Genomic DNA, 22381 nt, shown 5'->3' on the forward strand with positions numbered 1-22381 from the left:
CTGGCAACTACTGCTGTTGCCTTGCTGCTCCAGGTTTGTTATAAGAACCTGAGTCCAGGCAAATCAGGGAGCCATCTTTTCTCATACATTTAAGGAAATGGGCTTAACTAGGAGAAAAATGGAGGTGGATTTATTTTATATACTGTAGACCAAATTATTTTTCTTTTGGGGTTAACTTCATATCTTGTTGCTTTGGGAGAATTTTTGGCCTAGATTTGAAGAGTTCCTTTTCCTTCCTGTCTTGGGGATCCCAAAGACCAGACCTAGGTTCAGTGACATATAGGACTCACAGGGCTCAGTATGTAGTTATACTGATAGCTAACATTTATTACATTGAAAGGACACAAAGAAGTCAGCAAAGTGAAAACTGTCTCAAGCTTCCAAGAGTCCTTTTCCAGTGGAGTCATATAGAACATGCTTAATTCTTCCAGTGATGAGAAGTGTTATTTAACAGGGAAACTTACTGGGGACTCAGAGCTCAAGGCTTTTACTGGAAGCTGGTCATGCAGACACATACTGCCTAGCCTGTACAAAAAATTCCAGACTTCCAGAAAAAAATGCAGTTGTTCAGAATAAACCATTGGTTGTATAAGCAGTTTAAGCCACTCATCAATTAGGGTAAGTTTTATATTACTGTAGGAACTGTTTACCAGTCAAGATCCCATATGCCAGCCAAGGATCAAGCAAGGCTTTTCTAAGGATGTGTAGTCTCAGGCCACTTTGTTAGCTCCTTCCTAAAAAGTCCACCCCATTTGGCCCATGCTTTTTTAGAGCAAAATTATTATCAACAGGACCCCCTGTGGCAGGGAGAAAGCATCTTACTAGTATGCCCTCCAGGGTCCTGGATTTAGCCAATTAAAACAAATCCCATCTACAAAAGGTCAATCTTAGAAAGCCTGGTGGCTTTCTTCTAAAGTTTTTGCCTTCACCTTTTTACCTGGCCTGAACCATCCATTCAAACACAGGAGGACTCTGCCTGGTAAGTTGAAGCTGAGCTGCATGCCTTCCAGGATTGAGGCGATCCATGAACGTTAAGGTACACATTCAAGAAGAGTAATCCCAGAGAGTGCCCTTGGAAACAAAAAATTTGCAACTGGCAGGTCACCCAATGAAGACATGCATTAGTAGGCATTAGAGGTAAAGAGGGCCCCTAGTTTGGCTTCCCGCTGTAAGTCTTCTGCCCTAGGGTTCTCTGTCCAGTTGAAATAATGCAGTTGAGTCCTTAGTTTTAGAAGGACTTCCAGAAGGCAGTTTCACCAATTTTGCTTGTCTTTGACATCAGTTCATTTGCCTCATGAATGTGGACAACATCTAGAGCTGTTCTTCATGGGAACATAGGAGCTGGGCCCACCGTTGCTGTCCCACAGTCAGTGCTGTCAGGTGTGATCACAGGCTCAGTAGCAGTTCGAATTCAAGACCTCACAGCATCCTGGGAAGGCAACAGTGGCATTCAGGAGCAGTTCTGAAAAACAGAAAAGTTATGAGAATGAGATCATTAACATCCTCTTTCCCTGTATCTCCCAGGTGCTGGGCTTCCCCCCCACCCCATGTTATTACAAAACCAGTATGTCTTATTTAATAGTCATTACTTTACATTTTTTCCCCAGTCATTTTTATTCTCATCTATAAACCAAAAGGGTTGGGTAAAAAGAGGATGTCAAGAATTTAGTTGAGTTACTGCATGATATTGCTGCATTGACCTCATTTTGTTTAGCCAAGCAGTGTCCTGAAACTGACACTAGTCCCCTCACCTAAGCACATGCCCTAGATTGCAGTCCACAGAGTCACAAGCACATGTAAGTTTCTGCTGGCATTTCCCCAACATCCCTCATGATCAACCATTTGCCCTGCCCCCACTGCCTTCTCTCCACGTGGTTCCTTAGATAAGACTCCAGGGTGGCGTTGCAAACCCTGCCCTTTTGGTTTCAACTGACCAACCTAACCTTAGCCCCAGAAACTCCAAAGCACTTCACCTGCAGACTCTAATAAAAACGTGCCCCAATGTCTACCTCTCTCTGTCTGCATTCTGCTTTGACCTCCGCACATGGCCCCTCAAGGTGTGCAGGCACTTCCTCCAGGACTTGTAAGTAATAAACTTCCCTATTTTAATTCCTCTTACATCTGTTGTTGAGCCACAGTTCACTCTCTGACATCCTGTGGCCCACTTAATAAGTGATGATTTAAGGAATTTGTAACAGAGGGACAGAGGAATGTACATAGAAAAACACTGTTAATATAACTTAACCAGAAAGACACCATGGTCAGGAACTGGTTAGGACAAAATCTTGAATTTTCAAAAGTTTTCAGAACATGTTTACATAGCCCCCATCCTTTTCATCCTGATCATTTATTCAGTAGGCAGCCTGAAAAAGAATAATCTCTTTTTGGGAATAGCTGTTTTTAATAATCAAACTGCCTAACTTAGGAGGAAGGTGAGTAAAGTTGAATCAGGCCATCAGTCTCTTGTTACAAATTTCAAATATTCTTGAAAGTCACACATAAGTCAACAGCAGTGAGACATTCCTGAGCAGGGGTTCAGAGTCCTTTCTGTCAGGAGTGGGCAGAGAGGTCCTACTTTCCATATTGCGTTCTCTTCCAACTTGCAGCTTTCATCAGGAATCACAGCCTAGGTTCCTTTTGGTCATTCATCTCAAATGCAATTAGTCCCTACATTAGAAATATACAGCCACCAGCAGCTTGGTTTCAGATGGTCCCATCAGAGAATGTGCCCTTTCTTATGGGCATCTGCAGGTAACCCATGTGGTCCAGAGAGCACCCATGATGTTTTTATAGCCCATGGCCCCATGGAGGGGTGTCTTAAGTCTGCAGTAGTCCCAGCATCTCAGTTCTGTTCATTAAGCCTATGTCTGTTTTCCAAGATTGAACTATTCTGTTACAGATGTTATTAGGTTTCAGGCTACCATCAGGCCCAGGCAATTAGGATCTCTGGATTCAGGATTCCAAAAGCTAGTGACATTTCTTCCTTGGCAGTAGCAAAGATGAGAGATGACAGGGGCAGACAGTGGAATTCCAAGTTCTTCTAAGTCCCTTTTATCTTGTCAGTCTTAGAGTCCAAATTGACCTGCTCAAAAATATGCACAATTAGTCTAGACAATCATCAGTCTCTAAGAGCCAGACATCTGATTTTACAGAAACTTATTATCAAACTAAAAACTGCCTTTTAAAACTCCAAAAGTGCATTTTCCTATGCAGATTACTTCTCCTTTAATGTTGTCTGCCTTTTCTCATAGGCCCCAATAGGCAAAAATCATGGGAACAATAATCACTTATGAAGATTTCAATAATCAGATTTTCAAGAATTAAAAATTTTTAATCCATCCAAGCAAGAAATCCTGTTCTACTCACACCTATTATTGGGCAGCTTTCCATGTTGGAATAATCCCTTTAGCATTTATGAAATTACAAGAATATAATTTATACTGTTTTTAAAAATCACATACCCAGAAGCAATAGGCACAAAGTAAAAAGCCATTTTAGAAAGTCTCTCTCTCTCTCTCTCTCTCTCTCTTTTTTTTTTTTTTTTTGCAAGTTTACTCAAACCTTAGCAGTAAATTCAACACTTTCAGGATTAATGTTACAACTACTGAGAGGTCCCAGCTGGAATGCAACAGGCTGTTGTACCAGTGGATGGAGTGTTGTTTTTCTGCTCTTCTTTTTTTCTGGTTTGTCTAAAGTTTGTGCCAGCCTTGGAATTGACTTAATCTTATTTCCTCTCACTTGGAGGAGTGAGCAGTACAAACAAACTACATTTTGGGAAATGTTTTTTGGCAGCGTTTGAACCCTTTCTCCTCCCACCTAAAGGGGAGAACAAAACCTAAAGACATCAGCCAGGCTATAATTTTTAATTCCTTTACCTTAGCTACCTTGGCCAAAAGTGGCCTATGGATCTGGTTCTTCTAGGGTTGGAGCTATCATTTTCAAGTTCCATAGGTAATCTTCACCTTCCAGAAAAGACATCTCAGCTGCTGTTTCATACCACATGACTAGATAACCATTGGTATGTGAAGGTTCATAATTGTATCCCCTTCATACTTTCTTTCTCTGACCACTGTTTTAGCCATATTTCAATGAGTCAGGGTTGTTTTTAATAAATCACACTTCTGACACCAACTGTCACCCCTAGTTTAAGGATTTGCTAAAGAATCCACAGCATATAGTTATACTTATGGATAAGATTTATTACACTGAAAGGATACAGACCAGAATCCAAAAGGGGAAAGGGATATTGGCTTAAAGTGAAGAAAGCCAGGGAGAAGCTTCCAAAAGGTTACTTTTGTTGTTTCTTTTTGTTTTGTTTTGTTTGTCCCACTGAAGTCTTACAGGTTGTGCTTAATTCCTCCAGTAAGTTTTGGCAACACATGTGAAATGTTGTCATGTGCTCATTAGAGACTTCATGCCCTCAGTTTTTACTAGGTGCTGTTTATGTGGTACCCTGCTATGTACTGAATGTTGTGATTCTGCAAAATTCATATGTTGAAGCCTAATCCCCAATATGATGTTTGGAGGTGGAGTCTTTGGGTGGTAAGTAGATGAGAAGGTGGAGCCTTCATGGATGGGATTAGTGCCTGTGATGGTTAATTTTACATGTCAGTTTTATGGGGAGCCCAGATTAAACACTATTTCTGGATGTGTCTTTGGAGGCACTTCCTGATGAAATTAGCACTTGAAATGATGGACTCAATAAAGTAGATTATCCTCCCCAGTGTCGTGGGCCTCATCCAATCATTCGAGGGTCTGAATTGAACAAAAGACAGAAGGAGGAATTTGCTCTGCCTCAATGCTTATGCTGGGATATCTCATCTCAACTTCTTCTGCCCTTGGACTGGGATTTACACCATTGGCTTCCCTAGTTATCAGGCCTTTGGACTTGGACTGAATTACACCACTGGTTTTTTTGGATCTCTAGCTTACAGATGGCATATCATGAAGTTTATCAGTCTCTATAATTACATGAGCCAATTCCGTATTTATATATGCACATTTTCCCATATTTAAACAGCTTCTGTCTATAAGGCCTTAAAAGAAGCATTCAGAACTCCAAGACATAAATGTCGCTCAAAGAGGTTTTAAAATAAGTCATATTTTCTTCAAAATACTTCTAAGCAACAATTAGGTATGACCTGTTCTGGTTTTTCTATCCCCTGATCATAGATTTATTTATTTTTGTTTCTGAAATTGGAAGAAAAGACATTTCTGTCTTAAGAGGAATAGAAAAGAAGAGGTTTATCTATTGTTAAGTTTTGTGGACATACCTGGTCCTGCTTCCCCAAGAGGAGTTACCTTTCTTTCTTTAATAACAGACCTCCAACAGTGGTGACATATGGTTATAGTTATAACTTTTCCTTTCTTATGTGGGTCATTGAGAAGAAGACTTTCTGCATTCTGTAATAAAAATATTACAAAGTAACAAGCACTCATGTCTCACTATTTAGACAAGAAATAAAAATGTTGCAAGCTATTTTATGCTTTGGTTACTTTCCTTAGTAACTTAGAAATTGTGGTACAATGCTCTACAAACACTGGTCACAATTATTAAGCCCACCTTTTTGTAGTTCAAGGAAGAATTTTCATAGAGAAAATGGTCAGGAATACCTCTGTCTAAGAATGCAAGCTTTATCAAAGGTTTCTTGGAATACTGCTGGAATGGTGGGAAGAGTCTGACTTCATTATTCTACTCCTTGCTTCAGATTTGTCTGTGCTGTTTAGTAGTAATTTCACATCAGGCAAGTGGCCATCTATTGGAATCTCAATGTCCTTATCTATAAATTGTGATACAAATCTCCACAGATTTGTTATAATGTCACAGTGTTGTTATAATGAAAATAGCATAGGTAAAATATTTGACTTCATACCTGAAGGGTAAATTTATAAATTTATTAGTCATGTTATCTCAAAAAAATGCTCACTAGAAAATAAGGACTATAATGGTAATAGAAGCTTTATTTATAATACCCCACCTGGAAACAACACAAATGACAGCCCCAAATGACCATTAGTAGTAGACTGAATTTTTTTAAATGTGGGATAGTCAGTCATACAGTGTAGTACTATAAAGTATGAACTATTGTTTGCACAAAATAGGGATAAATCTCACTGATGAAATGTTGAATGATACAAAATTATACAATGTATAATTCCATTGAAAGAAAGTTCGAAAACAGGCAACATTAATCTATAGTGACAGTGGCCAGAAGTCATAACCTTTTGGAGAGAGAGGATGGGTTGGAAGAAGAATAAAGGGAACCAACTAGGGTGCCGAAAATGTTTTAGTCTTCACCTGCATGGTGGTGCTTATGAACTGGTACATGTATGTAAAAATTCATCAGACTATATGCTTAAGGTTTGTACATTACAGATGTACTGTTTATTACAGATATAAATAATAAATCAACAAAAGAAACTGTTCCCTTAAACCCAGGAGCTGGATTTTTGTTTCAAAATCAATGTCATTTATTAGGGGAGTATCTGGCAATAGATACAACATAACATAACAATAGCTGGCCATCTTGCAGGCTGTAGTCAGTCTGTCCCTTGTTAGTGGCCCCATTTCAGAGCTATCCTGGAGCAGATAGGCACATTATAAGGGTCTTGCTCCATCATCATGGACAGATGTGACCACATGCCATCGGCAGCAAAGCACAGGGAAAACCAGGCAGTGGAGTGTGCTTCCCACCCTCAGGCTTGGAGGCACAAGCCCCAGCCATGGAAGGATTAAAAAGCCTCAATTTAAAAAGACAGGGGGAGGGGAGGGAATGTGGGCTGCACAATTTATAAATAGACATTCCCGAGGCTGCCTGATGGTGAAGTGGTTGTTTAGTAAATCTTTCTCCCTTAAGGATCCCATTAACAGAGAGCATTTGAAAATAACAGTTTCATTTTGGCTTTTGGGGGAGATCCTGGGTTTCATCAAGTCAGCCCTGTCAGAGGATATTGCTCTTTCTCAAATTTAGGGACAGGCCTTCGACAACTTAAATCACCTACACATGGAGCACAAAGATGATGACGACGATGATGTGTCTTTTGCCAAATGGATGAGCAGCTTCTGGGGTCACAGCTGGATAGAAGAGAACGAGAGAGGACTCCGGGACCATCATGGACCACAAGATGCCACTCACAGGAAAACCTCCCTGCCCTGCCCAGTGAGTTATGATCAGAGAATCAGGGGAGAGCCGGACTAGGGGAGGGGGATTTCTATTAGATAATTTTTGAAGAGGCCTTTGGTGTAAAATTTTTGGTTCAAAATCAATACTTCTAAACCTTTTTATACCCACAAGAGTCCTTTTTATTGTTTTATCTTGTCCTCCCGGGGACCTGATTTTGATTTAGTAGGCAAAGATTTCTTCATTTTTAGTAGCTTAAGATCTCTTTAACTACTATTCAGAGTTCCTGATAAACCTGAGACAATCCTCCTGAGAGTTAATAGGATTCGAGTCAAAGGAAAGACACTTGATGTTATAAATTAGTCTGTAGCATCAGGCGTGGATCAATGTGTGATTTACAATACTCTCTCTGGAATACTGAAAATAGCTCCGTGATTTAATGACCTCTAAAGAATTGGGGATTCCACATCATAAATCACTACCTTTGATAAATTTGATACACTTTTTCTTCTGGTTTTCCTTTGGTTTCCCGAGGGGAGAGGAAACCAAAATTTTTCTGTCCTCAATACTACTTTTCCACAGGGAGGCAGAGTATCCAGTGTCTAGGGAGCAAGATGCAAGCAGGAGGAAGATTCTAACGGCAGAACAGGAGGGGCTGGCCAGGTGAGGACTCACCGGCAGGGACAGGCCCTGGTTCTCTCTGCTTCACAGTCATTTACTATAATAGAATAGTAAATAAAAAAGCAAGAATATAGGGATGCCTGGGTGGCTCAGTCAGTTAAACATCTGGCTTCAGCTCAGGTCATGGTCTCAGGACCTGATTGAGTACCGCATCGGGCTCCTTGCTTTGTGGAGAGCCTGCTTCTCCCTCTGCTTCTCCCCCTGCTTGAGCGCTCTCTCTCTCTCTCTCTCTCTGACAAATAAATAAATAAAACCTTTAAAAAAAGAAAAGTGAGAATGTAGCTTTTCTTTTCCACAAGTCCCTTAGGATTCTAGCTGTAGAGAATGTCTCCCCAACCTTCCGCTTCTGTCAACCCCAGAACCAGTATGTTTTGGGACAGTGTTATTTTATTTCAGTTTTAGCCTCAGAGTTCCTAGAAACATAATGCTTGTGAGGGTTGTTATGGTGGGTATGGCAATCTCTTTTAGTTTCAGTGACCAGCAAAATTGAGGAATGAGACCTCTTTAAGATGCAAATATTTGAAGGTAGATTTCTTTTTTTTTAAGATTTTATTTATTTAAAAAAATTTTTTTAAAATCTCTTTCAGTGTTCCAGAATTCATTGTTTATGCACCACACCCAGTGCTCCATGTAATACGTGCCTTCCATAGATTTTATTTATTTATTTGACAAAGAGAGAGAGAGTGAGAGAGGGAACACAAGCAGGGGAAGCAGAAGAAGGAGAAGCAGGCTTCCTGCTAAGCAGGGAGCTCGATGTGGGGCTCCATCCCAGCACCCTAAGATCATGACTTGAGCCAAAGGCTGATGCTTAATGACTGAGCCACACAAGCACCCCTTGAAAATAGATATCTTACCAAATGCATACTGAGGGACAAAGGGCAAGTTTCAACAGGTTTTTGAGCTTCAGGTTCCTTATGTAAAAAAGAAGAGGGGGGTAATGGATGATTTCTGGGAACTCTTCTAACTCTAACTATCCATGATTCTGTTGTAAATAAACAGCTGTTTATCACGCTCTCATTTTAATCTCTTATGTTCTACTTCAAATGAGGTATTCACAGTGTGAACCAGGAGTACAGTTAGTTTCCAGTTTTCAGATAGTGAGAACCAGGGAGAAACAAAGAGAAAAATCGTGATTTGCTATTTATCTCAACAGTCCTTTGGAACTGTTGAAAATATGAAAACAAAACATGAAACAAAAACAAATGACTAATAAAATACAGTTTTGTTGAATACATCTTAGCATCTATTACACCTGTAAAACTGAGATAATCCACCCTTTTTAAGGAAATCCAGTTTTAGGTTGCAATGTTGTTTGCCTTAAACTATTGGGACCAGCAGAATTTGTTATGTAATGCATTTGTAAACAGTGTCCATATATCTCTTCCTGCTCATACTAGCTTTGGGCATTTGCCTGAATTAACCTGTTTAGATCCTCTAAGTCAACAGTGAATTCAACAGTTATCAGACCACCTGCAGAAAGTATGTGCTTATTCAAGAAGACGAAGCATGGAATAAAAATGAGCAACTGGGGGCGCCTGAGTGGCTCAGTGGGTTAAGCCGCTGCCTTCGGCTCAGGTCATGGTCTCGGGGTCCTGGGATCGAGTCCCGCATCGGGCTCTCTGCTCAGCAGGGGGCCTGCTTCCCTTCCTCTCTCTCTGCCTGCCTTTCTGCCTGCTTGTGATCTCTCTCTGTCAAATAAATAAATAAAATCTTTAAAAAAAAAATGAGCAACTGACTGAACAGAGTAGAGACTGTGCAAGTGCAGAACACAGAGGAGGAGACCCAGGTTGATGTGGGCAGAGTCCTGGGAGATAGTCAGGGGTCTGAATGTCCAGCTCCAGTCACAAAATGCCATATATTCATGACAAGAGCCTGTGTTGGATACTTTTCTAAGTCTAGAATGTGCTCAGATTTTTCTTACTTTAGAGATCAGAGAACAATTAGATTTTCATTGTGTGTGTTTTGCTTTAAACTCAATGACTTAAAAAGAAAAGCTTACTTTCAGCCTTGTCTCTTTTCTTCTCTCCCCACTGCTTCCATCTGAGGCTCTTCCCTCTCACAACCTATAAGAACCTATATACATCCATATTACATTCATAGGAAGAGAAGAGCTTTCCCTTCCTTTTCCATTTGAATGTGGTTTCTAATATGGATTTTAGCCTCATGATGATTCCTGCAAAGTGATGAAGCTTTGATTCATTGCCTTTATTTATTGACCAACTACTATGTGACAGGCATAACTTATGCAAGGCATGTAGAGGGTACAAGAAGACATACATGATCTCTGTGCTTGTGGAACTTCCAGTCTAGTGGAAAATACAAATCTGGCAGAAAGAACAAGGCAGGCAAGGGGTAGAATTTGGTCCTTCTCAGAGAACACTACTTTTTGGCAAGACTCATTATAATAATCTGTGACCGCTGATTTAAAGTAAATTTTAAAAAATCTAACGTCATGACTCATGTAGTTTCTTGTTTTTCAGATTAAGTTTTTATTTCATTTCAATAGAAGACAATGCCTTAATCCCTGAGGTGAAACTGGTGATAGTAGTTTTTTTTTTTTTTTAAGATTTTATTTATCCATTTGAGAGAGAGAAAAAGAGAGCGCACAAGCAGGGGGAGCAGCAGAGGGAGAGAGAGAAGCAGACTCCAGCTGAGCAGGGAGCCCACCCCACCCCCAATGTGGGGCTCCATCCCAGGATGCTGGGATCATGACCTGAGCCAACGGCAGACACTTAATCAACTGAGCCACTCAGGCACCCCACAACTAGTGATAGTTTCAGGCAACAGTGACAACTCTGAGGAAGGACTTTTAGCATAACGTTCTATGGATTTGCTTTCTGTCTTCTACTAGTTGTAGAGGAATCTCTGGGAAGGCAGCGGAGTAGGTGGCTAAGAAGGGTGAAGGGAGGACTCCAGACGCAGCCTTCCAGGGTCTACCACTAGCAGCATAACTGACTGAGTTACTTACCTCCCTCTGCCTCAGATTCCCCGTATGTTAAGGGGGTTGATGGTAATAGTAGATACCGCATAAGGGTGTAGTGAAGATTCAATGAGTAATTTATCTAATGTCATTAGGACATTGCCTGGTACCTAATAAGCACCTATGCTTCTTATTGTCACGTGTTGGAAGTGTCGAAAGTTAGAAATTTTTTTTCCAGATGACGCTTCAGTTAATTACTGCAAAAAGTCTTTCATTTTGGGTCTGACGATTTTAGATACCTCATGTAAGTGCAACCATTCAGTATTTGTCCTTCTGTGTCTGTCTTAATTTTTGAAAGCACCTCTTTTTTCCTGATAAAAAAATACTCCCATTTAGATTAAAAAAAAAAAAAGTCCTAAAAAAAAATTGCACAGGACAAAGAAAACCTTTCAAAACATTTGGGTATGTTTTAAGATTGCCCATCTTTTGATACTACCGTACTTCAAGACCTGCCCATCCCTCCCTCCCCGCAGATGCTCACGCTCCGAAGGCTTCATTTTCTTCCACTCCAGCAAGCTCTTCTGTGGCAGGGCCTCGGAACATATGGGGCTCGTCCTGAGGCAGAACAGTGTTCCCTGTTCCCGGATTAACCCTGCTCATCCTTCAGATTGTATCTTCGTCATCACACCTTCACAAAAGTCTCCCCTCATCCTCCTAGTCACTCCAACATCCACTGGAACGTACATAATTTTACCTTGTTATAGCCTTTCTGTGTATCTTGAACTTTCCCTTTATAGCAGTTAGCCAAAGCGGTATACATATGCCCTCTTTGTTTAATGTTTGTCTCCCAACATAATCTCCAAAAGGGGGATGCTGTGCCTGTTTGTCTCCCTAATTTGTCCAAAGCATCAAGTACCATGTCTTACCTGTAATAAATGGAATAATATATACAAATTTACCTACTATATTTTAGTAGCTTTATAAATCTTTAACCATATTTTTTATTATTGCTTGAGGGAAAGTTTCTAGGTATGTGTGTTAGTTTGCTTGGGCTGCCATAACAAAACACCACAGACTGGGTGACTTCAACAGCAGAAATTTATTTTCTCACATTTCTGGAGGTTAGAAGTCTGAGGTTTGTTTTCTCTGAGGCCTCTCTCCTTGGCTTATAGATGGTCACCTTCTTGCTGGTCCTCATATGGTCTTCCTCTATGGGAGCATATTCCTGATTTCTCTCTGTGTATGCAAAGTTCTTTCACTTATAAGGGCATCAATCAGACCAGTGGGACCCACCATCATGGTCTCATTTTAACTTAATTGTTAGAGGTCCTATCTCCAAATACAGTCCTAATATGACATTCTCACATAAAACTTCAACATGTGAATTTGGGGCAGGGGGACACAATTCAGTAAATAATAACGTGAAATGGACGGATCCAAGGAGGGTAATATTTTAAGTCCTCTGACACATATCACCAACAGCTTTCTAGGAGGGATGTGTGTATTTGTAGTCCTACCAGCAAGGAAGACAGTGTATATCACCCTGCACTCTTGCCAGTGTCATTAAATAACTTTTTTTTTTTTTTGCTAAACTGAAAGATAAAATTGTTTATTATTTCATTTTCCATAAGTTTTGACTATTAGTTAAGCATAAACAATTTTTACTAGCTGTTATTTCTTTTTCTTTTATTCTTTATACATTTATTAATCATATATATATATATATATATATATATATATATATAAAGATTTTATTTTTAAATAATCTCTGCACCTGACATGCGGCTCAGACTCACACCTCCAAGATCAAGAGTCACATGCTTTTCTGACTGAGCCAGCCAGGTGCCCCTAATTAGTATATATTTAATGAACTCATGTTATGAATAGGGCAGAGTGCTGCATACTGGGGTTCTGGCAGAGAATGAAACATAGCCCTTGATGTGATGGGGCATATAGTCTAATGGAGGAGAGACATGTAACAAAATTACCCAAAATATTGATCATGGTTGTGCTAAATATCATAAAGGAGAAGTACAAGACCCCAGCAGGGCATTGAACCGGGACCAGAACCACCCAGGGTGGTAGGGAAGGGCTTCTGTGAAAGTGCAGAATGACTAAAATATGATTAACCATTTCATGGGGTAAAGGGGTAGGGTGGTGAGCGGTCATGAGCAGAGAGGACCCCCTGTGAAGGTGCCTGTTTTGGAGAGGAGCAAGTGAGCTGGAGGAAATGACTAACCAGTGAGGCCATCCCTGAAAGGGTGGGTGGGGCAAGAAGAGGTACAAAAGAAAACGTGATCAGATGTGACTTGGTTGGTGTTCTAACTACCCTGGCTGCTGTGGGAATGACAAAACAAATGGGTAAGAGTGGAGGTAGGGTATCCACTACGGGGAGGCTGCTTCTATCATATGGGTGAAAGATTACCTGGGTGGCTTGGATTACGGTAGTAACAGTAATGCTGGAAAAGAGTGGAAAAGAGGTTTTTTTTTTAATTTTTATTTATTTATTTGACAGAGATCAGAAGTAGGCAGAGAGGCAGGCAGAGAGAGAGAGAGAGAGAGAGAGAGGAGGAAGCAGGCTCCCTGCTGAGTAGAGAGCCTGATGTGTGACTCCATCCTAGGACCTGAGATCAAGAACAGAGCTGAAGGCAGAGGCTTTAACCCACTGAGCCACCCAGGCACCCCAAGAGTGGATAGTTTTTGAGAGATGTTTGAGAGATAGAATCTACTGACTTGGCAAGAGATTGTGAAGAGTGGCTCCTGAGTTACAGGTCTGAGTGAGTGAATGGTCTGCCATCTTCTAAGTTAAGGGACACATGGGGAGAAGTTTTGAGGAGGAGAGGTGTGAGTTCAGATTTACACAAGTCAGACTGAGTGCCAGTGGGATACTACGGGAGGACTTGAGGGGGAAGAAACTTAGAGGAGATATCTGGGCTAACAATATAAATTAGGAAATCAGATGATAGCTAGAAATTAAAGCCTGAAGATGAGATATTTAGGGAGGCAGTGTCATGTGAGAAAGGAAAGGAAGGGAAGGAAGACTAGTTTAGAACCTGGAGGAACTCCAGCAGTTATGAGCTGTTAGCTGGAGAAGTGAGCAAAAATGTCTAAAACACAGTCGCAGAAAGATCACCCTTGAGGGTGCAGTGGTAGAAGAAAAGGAAAGATTGTTTCCCGGAGGGCCATATGGGCTACTGGATCGTATGCTAAGGAATGATTCAAAACCAAAAGTGGGCAGAATTTGGAAACATTATTAAGATCAATACCCTGACCAAAGCCAGTCTTGCATGCAAAAGTTATATTGGAGTGGGTTGGGAAGTGAGAGAAATTGAGACAATGTTTCAAGATTGGCTTCTCTGAGGGGTCTATCCTTTGATTATTTTCCAGTTGTGAGTTTAACATTGATGTGATTGAATTATATGATCTCTCTGTTTGCCTGTATGCATGTGAGTTATACTTATTTATTTTCAGGAGATCTATTAAACATTACTAACGTAGCAAATATTTTTTAAAGTTTTTAAATCTACCATTGATTTTGTTTATATTATTTATGATACACATTGGCTTTATTTTTATGTGGTTAAATTTATTTTTTTCCTTATGACTTTTCTCGTGGCTCTTTTGCTTAAAAATTCATTCTTCATATAGAAGTCACATAAATACTCACCTTTGCATTATTTCTTTAACATTTTTGTCTTCACTGTAGTTTTTTTTTATATAATTTTGGGATTTATTTTACATATCAATTTAAGGCTTGGAATGCTTCATTATTCTACCTTAATGGTAGAAGATGAACAAAGCTAGTTTTAGGATGTTCTGGTTAATGTTTTAACTCTACTTCATTGTAGGAGGAAGGTCCTACTGATCAAAAAGATAAAATTTCAGTTCAACATGAGATTTGCTTAGTTGGTTATTATGGATATTTTGTCCCTGTGTTAATATTATACTGTCTCTTTATACTGCAAAATTTGCATTCTGTATTCCCAGTTTCCTGTGCTTCCCAGAATCACATCGTCTGACAGCCATCCCAGAAGACATTCTCATGAGGACCAGGGATTTCAATGCCATACCCGCATGCTGGATTACAGAAAATGCTCAGCAGATGAGTCATTCAAGGAGGCCCTGGAATCAAAAGGAAGATCTCATTCCAAAATTCAAGCATTTTCAGAGTCCTTTGAACAGAAACTGTGCTTTAGAACCAAACGCTCCGTCTCTTTGGTATGTAATGGAGTTATTGAATATTTAACCACTTTAAGAAAGGAAACCAGAAGGGTTCATCCTTCCCAAGTTTGAGGAGGATAGATCTAACTTCTTCGTTTATAGTCTAGTGATGAAGCCTTTGAAAAATGGCTGTTTTAGATAGCTCAGATGTATATAAATATTCTTCATTATTTTTATTGGAGATCGCTGGTGTAGGACGAATTACCAGAGGGCCATAGGTGGAATGTTTTTGTTACTGAGGTCTTCTGGTTCTCTGAGACTATTTTTGTCAGTCTTATAAATAATTGTGACTTGTTCTTCTTTCACTATTTGAAGAAGGAAAAAACTATCCCAATTGTGCTGTCTTTTCACATCTAATCTAGGAGTAAATAGTGTATGATGGTGGTCTGTTCCCCTGTACTTCTTTTTTTTTTTTTTTTTTAAGATTTTGTTTATTTATTTGAGAGAAAGAGAGATTGAGAGAGAGAGAGAGAGAGAGAGATAACAAGCTAGGGGAAGGTCAGAGGGCGAGGGAGGAGCAGATTCCCTGCTGAGCCGGGAGCCTGATGTGGGACTTGATCCCAGGACCCAGAGGTCATGACCTGAGCTGCAGGTAGATGCTTAACTGACTGAGCCCCCCAGGCACACTCCCCTGTACTTCTAAAAAATATGCAGAAGGAATTCTCTAAACATTAGTAAGTATCCAAAAGTAGGAGGTGTCCAGGCATTTCACAGTGGCCTATGGGAGTTTAAGTGAAGCACAAAGCAGAGACAGGCATGAAACGGTAGAAGAGTAGAAACTCCATTGATAATGCTAAACTTGTTACATAAAGTAATAAACTAGAGATCAGTTAAGTTGGGGATAGTTTTTGAACTCCACAACATGTTCACTGAGTCACCTTGAGCAAAATAACTTCCTTTTTTCTGTTTTTGTTTGTTTGTTTGTTTGTTTTGTTTTATTTTGGAATAAATACGTGTCTCTGCCATGCAGTAGGCAGAACGAATAAGTGACCAGGAGTATTGCCACCTGGTTCTTGAGCTTTGCTCTGTGAACATACAGAGGAAGACATGTGGCTGCTTCCTACCTCATTGCCCATCTGAACACAATGCTTTCTGCTTAGCAGTGATGGCTGTTGGGACTATCACCACACATCCTTGGCTTCTAGGTGGCACCTCACTTTTATTAAAGAATGACACTATGTATGGTTTCCCTTCAGGAGGCTGCTCTCTTCACCTGATCATAAGAGAAACTCAGGAAATTAATACCGATACAATAATTTTATACCTAATTGATTGATTTTGTTCATATTTTGCCAGTTGCCTCAACAATATTCTCTATAGTGAAATTCCAGATCGTGTGTTGCAACCAATTTTCACATCCCTCTAACTGATTTTATTCAGGAACAGTCTTTTCTTGTCTTAAATAAAGACAAGAATAAAATAATCTAACTGATTTTATTCTGGAACAGTCTTTTCTTGTCTTTCATGACACTGACATTTGAAGAATACAGGCCAGGTATCTTTTAGAGTGATGCCTCATTTGGGTTTAGCTGACATTTCCTGGTGATTAGATTTAGATTATTAACTTCCAGTAGGAATTTAAGAGGAGTGCAAGAATTCCTGTTTTAAAATAAATTACATGATCGAGTCACTAATTATATTAATCAGGAGATATATTGGCCATAAGTTTTTTCTGGAACAAGTTATGATATAAATGTCTTTTGAAAAGAATTTTAATCTGAACTGCTCTTTGTTGATTCTGATGTCCTCAGAAAAAATTCCATATAGTAACATATCTTATGTAACTGCTAACATACCATTTGCTAATATTATAAGCCCTAACAGTGTATAAACATGAAATCAGTTCTCTTATTTAAAGAGATACTCATCACATTATCCCTAAAATATCAAATGTTAGCTAGTATTTCATTTCCCAAGCTCTTTCTTTTGAGTACCAAGGCAATCAAGACAGCATTTTCAACTTTTTGACTCAAAGACTCTTTTCACAGTTCCATATAATAACCAGAAACCTGCTAGGAATTTACATAATCATTTAATTTTTTTCATATTACCTATGTAAACAATGGAATAAATAATTTTAAAAAATATTTTATAACAGTTAAGTTTTATAAATTTTATCATTATGTAAAATTAAAAATTTAGAATATACATACAGTTTAAAACTTGTTCTTATTTAACAATTGACATACTTTTCTAGAGCTAACTACACTAAAAGTGTGGTTGATCAGCAAATCTAAAACTGATTTCTATTTTGGCTGGGGACCAAATGTTGAGTAATGTGTAAACATCAAAAAGATCCAGAAGCTAGTTTCGTGACCTGATCATGACCAATAACATCAAATTCTTTCATTTTGTTACTGAAATCTTCAATAGTCTTATTTTGATAATTTTTACATTTTGTTTATAAGCAATGATAGAATAAAACAGATTCCAACTCATTGTTTACGAGCATTTCTCAGATAGTCTTTCTTCTCAGTAAGGGAAAAGCCATCACTTTATTTTGAAAATAATCGTCATTATAGTTTCTCTTTTTTATATTGCTCTTGTAAGCATTCAAGATCTAATACGACTGCTAGGTTTAATGAGAATAATCTGGAGGCACATTTATAGAACAACTACAGTTTTTAAGTCTCTTTACCTGCGTCTCGGCTTTGTCATTTGTTTCGCTTTTTGACTTTGGCCACCAGACCATTATAGATAGAATTGAAACTATCTAGCACTGAAGAGTAGCTGACACGACCACGGGAACCAGACACCCTCCTATCTCAGCCTGTGGGATTGAGTCCTGAGGTGGCTCCTCTGATTGGCACGCATCCCAGGGCATATTCATTTGACAGACGCTCAGGTGTTCCCCAGGGTTTCCAGTTCAAATGGAAGAGAGGGAGAGTCATGATGTTATCTGTTTATTATTTTTTATTTTTTTAAATTTAATTTAATTTTTTCAGTGTTCCAAGATTCATTGTTTATGCAACCACACCCAGTGCTCCATGCAGTGCATGCCCTCCTTAATACCCACCACCAGGCTCACCCAACCCCCACCCCTCCCCTCCAAAACCCTCAGTTTGTTTCTTAGAGTCCACAGTCTTTCATGGTTTGTCTCCCCCTCCAATTTCCCCCAACTCACTTCTCTCCATCTCCCAATGTCCTCTGTGATATTCCTTATGCTCCACAAGTAAGTGAAACCATATGGTAATTGACTCTCTGCTTGACTTATTTCACTCAACATAATCTCTTCCAGTCCCATCCATGTTGATGCAAAAGTTAGGTATTCATTCTTTCTGATGGAGGCATGATACCACCTTCCACCAGTTAGAGTGGCCAAAATTATTTGTTTATTTTTAAAAATAGAAGTGTAAGTAGATGCCATCACCACTTTTATCAATGCCATCTTTTAGTCAGTAATGCCTTCGAAAGACTCTCCTGGACCATGGAAATGAAAGAAACCTTCCTCCTTCCCACCCCATACTTCCCTAACATATCACCCTGTTTGCTCATTATCGTCGCACTTACCACTATCTGTGATTTTCTTGTTTCCTTTTAGACTTACTTTAAAAAAACCAGCTTCTAGACTTACTGTCTATCACTCTTGACACAGGGGTAATATTGAGGAAGTAGGTTTTCTTCAGCTAGTGCTGTATCTCTTAATCTTAGAACAGTAGTATGTGTTCAAGAAATCAGTGAATGTGGACCCCTGAGCAACCAGCTGGGGAATGTTAATGTGCCTGGATATCATTTCCTCAACACTTTGTTCTTCACATAGCCCTCACCTTAGAACTTAATGCAAACCCTATTGTTAATGTAATTTAAAGAAGTAGACACTGGAAGGTTAGAATCATTCCATATATGATTCACTTGCCATATTCCTTTTCAGAAAGCACCAGGAGACATTAATTATATCGTACTGTGAAATCACATCCCTCTATAGGTCTGAATTGTATACAGGTCGAGTTTCTCACATAAACCATGGGTGTCTATGGGTTTGCTAACACCCGAGGCCCCATTCCTTTTATTTATGACTAAAACCTTTAGCAACACCTTTGGGCTTCTGCTAAATTTATTATGAGAAACTAAGATGTGGAAGTCTGCTAAATGCCCAGGGATTTCTTCATTTCTGAGAGTTAGGAGAAATGTGGCTCATTGTCAGCTATCTGTACATTTCTACCCTTTCTCTGACCTTTCTCTTTCAGGGGCCTGAGAGCAAGAAGGAGAGGAGAGAAAGGGAATGCCTGAGGATGGAGATAAAATCTCGAAAGAAAGTGGAGGAAAGAAGGAACTCTAGGAAGGAAGAACACAGAGAAGCACACATGCCCCCCTTGGTTGAAAGAGAGTCCAAATAGTGTTTCCATATCATACCTCCAGATGCCAGGTTTTGGTGGCACTTGTGAAGGAGTGTCCGGAAATGCTGAGTGACTGCAGTGGTCCATCGGTGCAGGGCTCCCCAAGATGACTCGCACCTGACTCCCACTGCTTCTGATGTCTTAGTTCGAGAGTGTGATCTGCTATGTGGTCCTTTTATGGGAATAAAGAAAATAAAATGTATTTTAATAGAAGAAGTGATTCTTAAATATGTAAAGAAAGATATTTAAAGAGCCACCAACGCATCTTCACTAACTCTTCTTTTGCATCAACCTTGCAAATAAGTTTAAATAAAAGTCATTGATGTGACTCTAAGTTTACTTCTTTATCAGAATTATGTAAGTGTGTCTAACGGCCGTCATCTAAGGGGAACTGGTAATTAATGTGCCAAGCACTATGCTGAGTTCTTACCTAAAATAATCCTCACTACTCTGAGGTGGGACCTATTGTCTTCACTTGCTAGCTGAGAAAATGGAAATTTAGACCATCTGGAAATTCACTGGTGAGGTGGCAGAGTTAGGGCCAGAGCCCAGTTCATTCTAACTCATGCCTCTAACCTGAGGCAGGACCTTCATTTCCCTTTAGCTCTGGCTCCTAACTTGGTGTGTGTGTGTGTGTGAGAGAGAGAGAGAGAGAGATGTGCATGGAATGAGTGGATGTGAATGAGAAAAGCAGGAGCTGGGAGTAGCTTATGATTTTGATTATGTAGGTGGAGACTGATTCTCTGAGGTCAGTTTTATGCTCTGGGTTTTAACTTTATGAGACCATATTCTTGTTTCTTATTTTAAATTTTATATTGAGACATAACTGACATATAACATTATATTAGTTTCAGGTGTACAACATAATGATTTGATATTTTTAATATATCATGAATTTATCACCACAATAAGTCTAGTTAACATACATTATCATACAATTACAAATTTTTTCTTATGATCAGAACTTTTAAGATATACTCTTTCAGTAACCTGCAAATATACAATACATTATTACTAACTATAGTCACCAAGCTTACCTTATATCCTATGACTTATTTAAAAAGATGGAATGGTTCCTGAATTTACGTGTCATCCTTGTGTAGAGGCCATGCTAATCTCTGTATCATTCCAATTTTAGTATACGTATTGCTGAGGTGAGTACTTTTTTCTCCCAATTTTCAGCTTTATTGAGATATAATTGACAAAATTGTGTTTTAAATTGTACAAACATGATGATTTGACACATTATGCTTTGTGAAACGATGACCACAATCAGGTTAATTAACCCATCGAGGCCATATGCTATCACTATTTTTCTTTCCTAGAAGAAAGGATACTAGAACTCTCCCTATTTCTTCTTCTTTTTTTTAAATTGGAGTATAACTGACATTTAACACCCTATTAGTTTCAGGTGTACAACATAATGATTTGATTTTTGTATACTTCATGAAGTAATCACCACAGTAAGTCTCATTAACATCCAACATCACACATAGTTATAATGTTTTGTTTTTTGATGAGAACACTTTTTTCCTTTAAAAAAAAACCTGGGTGGCTCACTCGGTTAAGCATCTCAGGTCATAATCCAGGGGTCCTTGGACGGAGTCCCACATCTCTCTTTCCCTTTGCCTCACTCCAGCTTGGGCTCTCTCTCTCTTGCTCACTGTCTCTCTCAAATAAATAAAATAAAATAAAAACAAAAGAAGTGTCTGTTAGCCATTTGTATGTCTTCTTTGAAGAAATGTCTGCTCATGTCTTCTGCCCATTTTTTTATGTGATTATCTGTTTTTTAAGTGTTGAGTTTGAGGAGTTCTTTACAGATCTTGGATATCAGCCCTTCGTCTGTAGCGTCATTTGTGAATATCTTCTCCCATTCTGTGGGTTGCCTCTTTGTTTTGTTGACTATTTCCTTTGCTGTGCAGAAACTTTTGATCTTGATGAAGTCCCAAAAGTTCATTTTTGCTTTTGTTTCCTTTGCCTTTGGAGACATGTCTTGAAAGAAGTTGCTGTGACCAATGTCGAAGTGGTTACTGCCTATGTTCTCCTCTAGGATTTTGATAGATTCTTGCCTCACGTTGAAGTCTTTTTATTTTTTTTAAGATTTTATTTATTTACTAGACAGACAGAGATCACAAGTAGGCAGAGAGGCAGGAGCAGAGAGCCCGATGCGGGGCTCGATTCCAGGACCCTGGGATCATGACCTGAGCTGAAGGCAGAGGCTTTAACCCACTGACACACCCAGGCGCCCCCTCATGTTGAAGTCTTTTATCCATTTCGAGTTTATCTTTGCGTATGGTCTAAGAGAATGGTCGAATTTCATTCTTCCACACATAGCTATCCAGTTTTCCCAGCAGTTGAATAGACTGTCTTTTTCCCACTGTGTATTTTCTCTTGCTTTGTTGAAGATTATTTGATCATACAGTTGCAGGTCCATATCTGGACTCTCTATTCTGTTTCACTGGTGTGTGTCTGTTTTTCAGCCAGTACAATGCTGTCTTGGTGATCACAACTTTGTAGTAAAGCTTGAAACCAGGCAATGTGATGTCCCCATTTTGTTTTTCTTTTTCAACATTTTCTTAGCAATTTGGGGTCTCTTCTGGTTCCATACAAATTTTAGGATTGTTTGTTCAAGCATTCTGAAAAATGCTGGTGGAATTTTTGTTGGGATGGTATTGAAAATATTGATTTCTCTGGAAAGTATAGACATTTTAACAATGTTTATTCTTCTGATCCATGAGCATGGAATGCTTTTCCATCTTGTTGTGTCTACTTCCATTTCTTTCATGAGTGTTCTGTAGTTCCTTGAGTACAGATCCTTTACCTCTTTGGTTAGGTATCTTATGGTTCTTGGTGCTATAGTAAATAGAATCAATTCTCTAACTTCCCTTTCTATATGTTCATTGTTAGTGTATAAGAAAGCAACTAATTTCTGTACATTGATTTTGTATCCTGTCACATTACTGAATTGCTGTATGAGTTCTAGTAGTTTGGGGGTAGAGTCTTTTGGGTTTTCCATATAAAGTATCATGTCATCTGCAAAGAGAGAGAGAGAGAGTTTTCATAATCATTAGCTATCAGGGAGATTCAAATCAAAACCACAT

At 39.2% G+C, this 22381-nt stretch overlaps 1 protein-coding gene and 1 non-coding gene across 6 annotated transcripts in view; one reads left to right on the forward strand and one right to left on the reverse strand.

The window, feature by feature from the left end:
• The window catches only part of LNP1 (leukemia NUP98 fusion partner 1), a 34556-nt gene extending 14948 nt beyond the window's left edge, over positions 1-19608 (forward strand). For 2 of the 5 annotated variants that reach the window (XM_044251221.1, XM_044251220.1), the window contains exons 3-6: positions 4425-4542; positions 6972-7160; positions 14710-14940; positions 19131-19608. In XM_044251221.1, the coding sequence (XP_044107156.1) occupies positions 4492-4542; positions 6972-7160; positions 14710-14940; positions 19131-19280 (621 nt within the window). In that variant the 5' untranslated portion in view covers positions 4425-4491 and the 3' untranslated portion in view covers positions 19281-19608. Of the gene's footprint in view, positions 1-1984; positions 2084-4424; positions 4543-6971; positions 7161-14709; positions 14941-19130 lie in introns of those variants that run through there. The other 3 variants (XM_044251222.1, XM_044251223.1, XM_044251225.1) reach the window with 3 other exon arrangements.
• Positions 19609-20338: 730 nt separating this feature from the next.
• Positions 20339-20442, reverse strand: LOC122910988. Its single transcript, XR_006385335.1, has one exon. It is a non-coding gene; the product is annotated as a U6 spliceosomal RNA (small nuclear RNA).
• Positions 20443-22381: the final 1939 nt, after the last annotated feature.

The sequence above is a fragment of the Neovison vison genome, chromosome 6 (genome assembly GCF_020171115.1).
Source record: "Neovison vison isolate M4711 chromosome 6, ASM_NN_V1, whole genome shotgun sequence".
Lineage (NCBI taxonomy): Eukaryota > Metazoa > Chordata > Mammalia > Carnivora > Mustelidae > Neogale > Neogale vison.